We start from the raw sequence: 7,248 nt of genomic DNA on the forward strand, positions 1-7,248 counted from the left end.
CATTACACCCCTTAACGACCTCAATCCACCCCTTAACGACCTCAATACACCCCTTAACGACCTCATTACACCCCTTAACGACCTCATTACACCCCTTAACGACCTCATTACACCCCTTAACCACCTCAATACACCCCTTAACAACCTCATTACATCCCTTAACAACCTCATCACACTCCTTAACGACCTCAATACACCCCTTAACGACCTCAATCTGCTCCTTTACCGACCTCAATCCACTCCCTTAATGACCTCATTACACCCCTTAACGACCTCAATCCATTCCCTTAACAACCTCATTACACTCCCTTAACGACCTCAATCTGCTCCCTTAACAACCTCAATCCACTCTGCTCCCTTAATGACCTCATTACACGCTGTTCCCTTAATGAGTAATAAGTGTGAACTCTGTTCCTTTAATGAGTAATAAGTGTGAACTCTGTTCCCTTATTGCAGTAATAAGTGTGAACTCTGTTCCCTTAATGCAGTAATAAGTGTGAACTCTGTTCCCTTAATGCAGTAATAAGTGTGAACTCTGTTCTCTGTCTACAGTTGAAAATGTGGCCCACTGTGAGTTTGCCAACCTGCGGGATCTCCTGATTCGGTAAGAAGTGTGTGTGTGTGTGTGTGTGTGTGTGCGTGTGCGTGTGTGTGTGTGTGTGTGTGTGTGTGTGTCTGTGTCTGTGTCTGAGTGTGTGTTTGTATATGGAAGGATCAAAACGATACCTAATTGTAGATAGATTGTAGATTGTAGATTGTATTAATTAAAATCGACCAAAAATGTACTATTTTAGTTCAAAAGACCGGCTTTTATACCCTTTTTCTTAACTACAACAACGTAGAATTTGGCGCAAAAAAAAAAATCCAAAAGGGGAGAGAGACAAAGTACAAAATGAAATCCAATAAAAGAAGTCATAAGTCAGGTAAAGGAGGAGTTTCCATGCAGTAATATTGAGGATATGCGTCTTGTATCTGGGACAGCCAATAGAAGGCTTGTGTTGTTGACCCCGCCCAGATCCCACCTGCAGGACCTGAAGCAGGTGACCCACGACGTCCACTACGAGACGTACCGCGTGCAGCGCCTCACCGCCGGGCCCCTCGGGCCCCTCCACCAGGGAGGTCCCGACAGCAGCGACCTGGAGAGCCACCTCTAATGGGGGGTGTATGTGTGTGTGTGCGTGTGCATGTGTGTCTGTGTGTGCGTGTGTGCGTGTGTGCGTGTGTGTGTGTGAGTGTGCATGTGTGTCTGTGTGTGCGTGTGTGTGTGCGTGTGTGCGTGCGTGCGTGCGTGCGTGCGTGTGTGTGTGCGTGCGTGTGTGTGTGTGTGTGTGTGTGTGTGTGTGCAGGCAGCATCCGTTTCTATGACTGTGAGCTGAAGTTCTATTTTTTATATTTGGGAGAGAATTGCAAGAATTGTTAGAACGAAAAAGTGGAGAAATATGTTTTCGTTTTTTATTTCCATTTCTTTGACAAATTTCTATTGAGTTTAATGCATTAAAGGAAAATACATTTTAAGTATATATATATATATGTTCAGCAATGAGCACACATTTTCTGGAAGGACCGATATAAAGGGCCGTTGTTGAATACGCCCAGTTTCTCAGTATTTTGTACTATGAGTCTTACTAAGTACTACGTTTTACTACTTTTGTCTTATAGGTAAATATGATCATAACCCTAATTCTCAAGTGCTTTTCTGAGAATGAAATATGGTTCAACTATGGTAAACGCAAAGCTACACTTTGGTCCACGCTGAAAGCAACCAAAAGTTGCCCAAATAGTTAAAGTGGGCATAAGCGCTCCCTGCAGTAGACACTCTCATAACCTCCTTTGTCAGATAATTTTTCTCTAAAGTCAAGCAACTAATAAGAATTTTAGATCTGTCCTATTTCGATTGATTCTGTCTCGTAAATGATCCAATAGTTTTTATGATGAACAATGTACGAAAGATTTAGTTTTTTGATAATGATTTGGCATACTTTGTCTGGGGAATTGGCTTATGTTCGATTTTCATAGTTCTATCATTAACCACATATAAGTATACATTAATGTGCATGCGTATTTGTCACATTGTTACTTGAGGCAATCAATAGGAATACAATACAGATTTTGACACAAGCTATCAATGATATTGTAGGCTGTATAAAACCAAAGACCCGCTGGAATGGATTTATTTGTGGATATTCTTGATACATATGTAGCAAGAATGACCACAACCGTTACTGTTCAAAGGAAACGTTTGTTTCATATTTTCTGTCATTATCGCCCCCTGGTGGCTAATGAAGGTATGAGTCAAAATAATCAGATGTTGAAACGGTTTCTTTTCATCAGCTCTTTTGTGACCAAAGGGAACTGAGGGCACCCACTTTCCACCTTTATTACACTTTCCACAAGTCATTTTCAAGTGTCATGTCATGGCCCAATTAAAACATGTTGATGTGTTTCATGTTAACGGCAATAAACCGTAGCACAGCCAAATGCAGTGTTGCTCTGCCAAATGCTCTGTTCTGTACCCTGAACGTTTGTACTGAATGCGAACAACGCCAATGCTTACGTGATTCTTGCCTTTTCATAATATTACCAATAGGCTTATGTTAACACTGATTTACAATTAAATGATTGTCACTTTCTTATTGTCTAGTGTCTAGTATTGTTTTATGCTTATGTGCTTCATGGTTCTGTAAACTTGATTATAGTGTCTATATCTTAATGTATAAATGTAATGATATGCTAGAGCTTTATCCCTGTCAGCAAGCTGGGGCTTCGGTTACAAAGTGTTTTCCAAACTGCTGCCAGAGATTGAGTTTAGAACATTTTAGAGATGACTCCAAAAATTGCATAGCCGTCAAATCAGTGAACTGTGAATCCAATAGTCGGTGATGTTCCTTAATACAAGTCGTTGTATTACAATGTATTATATTACAAGTCATTGGATTAAGAAATGAAAAGGAGACCAACCGAAAACAGGACTTCATTTGGTACAACTTTTAATTTGAAATAGCAGAATGAAACAATCTTCATAAAGAGAGAGGCAAGGAAGGAATGAGTTCCCCCTTATAGTTGCTTTCCAACTGTCAGGTGAAATACATCGATTTTCTCAAAGATACTTTTTAAGAAATTTAGAGGTTGTACTGCAAAATGAAAGTCAGTCTCTGATATATATGCAACGCATAAATCAGAGCAAATATAAATAATAATAAATCAAAAACAGCTGGAGGGTTCATTTCGTTCCCCGGACCACGGTAATGGATCCATTTATATCCATGTGCCCAAGATGCCATCACCCACAATACCTCTCACCTCTCTGGCAGGAAGTGCTCGAAAAGTCTGCCCGATTACGTCCGTTTGACCAGTTACAGTTTGTATAGCGCCGCAACAGATGATAGCGTCTGGCCTCTGACCAGGTGACAGAGGAGAGTGGACAAAGGATAGAGGACATAGGACAGAGGACAGGACATAGGACAGAGGACAGACGACAGAGGACAGAGGACAGAGGAGAGCGTCTAGGTGGGAACTAGGTGAGACGCTATCAGCTCAGCTCCATGGTCAGGTCTACTGAGGACAGCAGCCTGGTCCCCCACCGCGACCTGAAGGCCTCCCTGGATTGATTGATTGATTGATTATATTTGACCATTTTGATATAAAATATGAACAGCACTCTGTCATACATTAAAATACATGATTAGTCAGGGACAAATTAAGCCTGAAGGATTATTTTAAGGCTTATTTTCATCGTGGTCCCTGTGTGGCAGGAGACAAGTCACACGTAACAATGATCATAATTAAGACATGCCTAAGATTGGCATCTCAGCCATTGTGTCAAAGCCTTTTTAAAACTGCCTATGTTTCTGACTGACTTGAGTGTACCAGGTAACCTGTTCCAAAGTGTAGTTCCAGCATACAGCAAATAATATTTGCCCAAATTAGTCTTAACTCTGGGGGGTACAAAATCTGTTGAGTTACCCCTAGTGGAATGCCTGTGAACTTCACTTACTCGATTAAAATAATTTCTGAAATATTTGGGCACATGCCCATAAACAATCCTATGTACCATACACAGCTGTATCTGAGATACTCGATCCTCTACCGTCAACCAACCTAACCTCTCAAAGTGGGAGGATTCAAGATGAGTTCTCATTGGGAGGTCAGAAATAAGCCTACCTATAAACTAACTTATTTTGCAAGGTCTGAAGCCTACGTTTCAAATGCACTGTGACACCATTGTACCACGAGCCACACGCATAATCATAATAAGGCTGAATTAAAGCTCCTGCTAAAATGAAAATTATTTTTTGAACCAGAAACTTTGAGATCCTGGCCAAAAAACAGATTCTTTGATTTATTTTGGTGATTACCTTTTGAGCCTGACCTATACCAGATAAATGGCACAGCCAAGGTAACTGACTGATTCCTTTGCTGTAATTTCAGAATCTCCAGCTAGGACCTTAAAATTCAATTACATTTTTGATCCAAACAATATGGACCAAGTGAAGTGATAACCTGTTGTCAGACATCCACCTGCTAACATTTAGAAGTTCTGCGCAAAGTGTTCTTTGAATAATGTTTTTATCCTTGTGAGAAACTACCAGCGCAGAGTAATCTGCATATAAAAAAAGATTAAAAAAAGAAGAACAAACAGACTTTAGGTCATTTATATATAAAAGAAAGAAAAGTGGTCCCAAAACACTCCCTTGAGGAACCCCACGGTCCATGCCTTGTGGTTGAGACATTGTACCTCCAATGTCCACCACTTGAATTCTACTCTCCACATAGGAGCCCACCCATTTCACTGCTAAGTCACTAAAACCCATGGCTTTCAATTTATACAATAAAATGCAACAGTCAACCGTATCAAAGGCCTTCTGTAGGTCTAACATGACCATGCCACAGAAATTACCCTTATCCACCTATTTTTTTATGAAATCCGAAACAGTAAACATGAATCTGTAGAATGATATTTACGGAAGCCAGACTGGAACTCATAAAGTAGGTTTTGTGAAGATATAAAGTATTTGTCAATCTGTTCAAAAATGATCTTTTCGATTATCTTTGACAGACTACTCAGAATAGAGACAGGTCTATAATAGGAGAGGGGAACCATACCCACGGGGGTCAGGACCTCCTCAACAGAAGAGAACCTACGCCCCGAGGGCATCCTTGCAGAGCAGGGCCCTGGAGGTGGCCCTGGAGGTGGCCTGGGGTATGGGGCTGAGGTACCTCAGGTGACGCCCTACCCAAGCTTCACCACATCACCCCCTTCAGGACTCCAGCGCCCACAGGCCTCTCCTCTTCTCTCCGAGGCCCAGCAGAACCTCCAACACACTATTATCATGATGACTGATACTGCCTTCCAGCATGAGCCTCGACCCTCAGTGGACTCAGACTATCACTACCTCTCACTGGCACTCTGTCACTTAGACGTACTCTCTCCGTAGAATACTGTTAATACTTCATCATCATTGTGTGTTTATCGTCTCTAAGCACAGAGGAGCACAGGAAGCATTGTACAGCTAGTTATACAAGGAGGACTTTGCATGGGAAAATTCTACCTGAAACTTTTGAACATTTTGAATAAATATATATTCCTTATGCCTTGAGACAAAGAAAGGAATCAGCATCATATCTTTCTTTGTTTAAATTCTTTAATCAGTGTGCAGAACATTGATAAACAAGACTTTGAGTCCTTTTTGCACACTGTCTGCACAAAACAAAACAGTTTGTTTTTACAAACGGACGTAACCTGGGCCTATATTATTTGCAAGTCAAAAGCTTTCAAAAATATGGCAAAAATGGCACATCAACCAAAGCAACAAAAAGAAACGATTCACCAATCAGTGGCAGAAATGAGTCGCTGGGCAAATTCACCAAACATGAGAACGACAGCAATGCATTGTGGGACAGGTTGCCAGCATAAAAGGACCAGTGCTTTACCAATTTCAACATTGGTTGTTACTCCTGTGAGTGGTTCACTGTTAACCATCAGTGGGACGACATGTGGGACATGAGTAAGGGGAGTCTAGTTAAACACGTCTTTGATCGGAAAGTCATAAGATAACAATGTATATCTGTCTTTCATGGTGTATGTTGTTATTCTTATATTGGTTAACAGAAGTGAATGATAGCTATTCCGAGTATAAGTCCTATGTTTCACATTCTCCATCAGAATACTGGATCATGGAGTTGAAGTCATGACCGACCACATGGATAACAAGCAATGTCTGAGAGAGCTTCAAATGCACACTTACTTCAACCATGCCTCTACCCACACAATACAGGAGCGCTTTTCTCTGCAGTCATGTTTATTTCATCACATTTTCATGAGAGCAATGGACTAGAAAGGAACGTGTTCTCTGTCTCCTGCTGTTGGACCCTCACACTCAGCAGGACCTTTTGATGTGAACGCATTATGATGTGAACGCATTATGATGTGGACGCATTATGATGTGAACGCATTATGATGTGGACGCATTATGATGTGAACGCATTATGATGTGAACGCCTTATGATGTGGACACCTTATGATGTGGACGCTTTATGTCTGACATCACACAGCAGAACGGTATGATGTGAAAGGGTTGTCAAAGAAACAAAACATCCAAATGATTCCACCTCATCAATCAATCAATCAATCAATAAATAAATAAATACATAAATAAAAACAGCAATTATTAAATAGATATTGTTTGATTGAAATAAATAAATAAATAAATAAATTAACAGTATGTACATTATCATGACAAGCGTTTTTTTTTTCTGAAAAAACTGCTGTTGGTCAAAAGACACACAGCTAACTGTGTCCAGCATTTTGCAGTACACAATAAATATTATTCATCCATTACAGTTACAAGTAGTGCCAGTGTTATCCTGTAAACCGACTCCTGGTGTGGGAACCAGAACAGGACCAGGAATGTGGGGATATGGGGGGCTGGTGTCAACAGTATGGTGCACTCACCCCGCCAGAGGAAAGAGAGCGCAAGCAGAGGCTAAAAGAGGCTAGGAGGCTAAAAGAGGCTAGGGGATAAAAGAGGTTAGGAGGCTAAAAGAGGCTAGGGGATAAAAGAGGTTAGAAGGCTAAAATAGGCTAGGTTGATAAAAGAGGCTAGGGGCTAAAAGAGGCTAGGGGGCTAGGTTAGCTGAAATATGGGGAATGCCAAAGAGGAGTGCATGTGTTTGAGCCACAATGGGTTATCAACTACGACTCAGGGACTGAGGGGGCTGGGACCTAGATGTGTATGTGCCTAGGTGTGT

At 41.2% G+C, this 7,248-nt stretch overlaps 1 protein-coding gene across 3 annotated transcripts in view; it reads left to right on the forward strand.

The window, feature by feature from the left end:
• Positions 1-2,611, forward strand: part of LOC311387250 (neuronal-specific septin-3-like) — a 24,648-nt gene extending 22,037 nt beyond the window's left edge. For all 3 annotated transcript variants that reach the window (XM_084488731.1, XM_084488730.1, XM_084488732.1), the window contains exons 9-10: positions 553-604; positions 1,016-2,611. In XM_084488731.1, the coding sequence (XP_084344857.1) occupies positions 553-604; positions 1,016-1,154 (191 nt within the window). In that variant the 3' untranslated portion in view covers positions 1,155-2,611. The remainder of the gene's footprint in view (positions 1-552; positions 605-1,015) is intronic.
• The last annotated feature ends 4,637 nt before the right edge of the window (positions 2,612-7,248 follow it).

The sequence above is a fragment of the Micromesistius poutassou genome, assembly GCF_964030765.1.
Source record: "Micromesistius poutassou genome assembly, chromosome: 1".
NCBI lineage: Eukaryota > Metazoa > Chordata > Actinopteri > Gadiformes > Gadidae > Micromesistius > Micromesistius poutassou.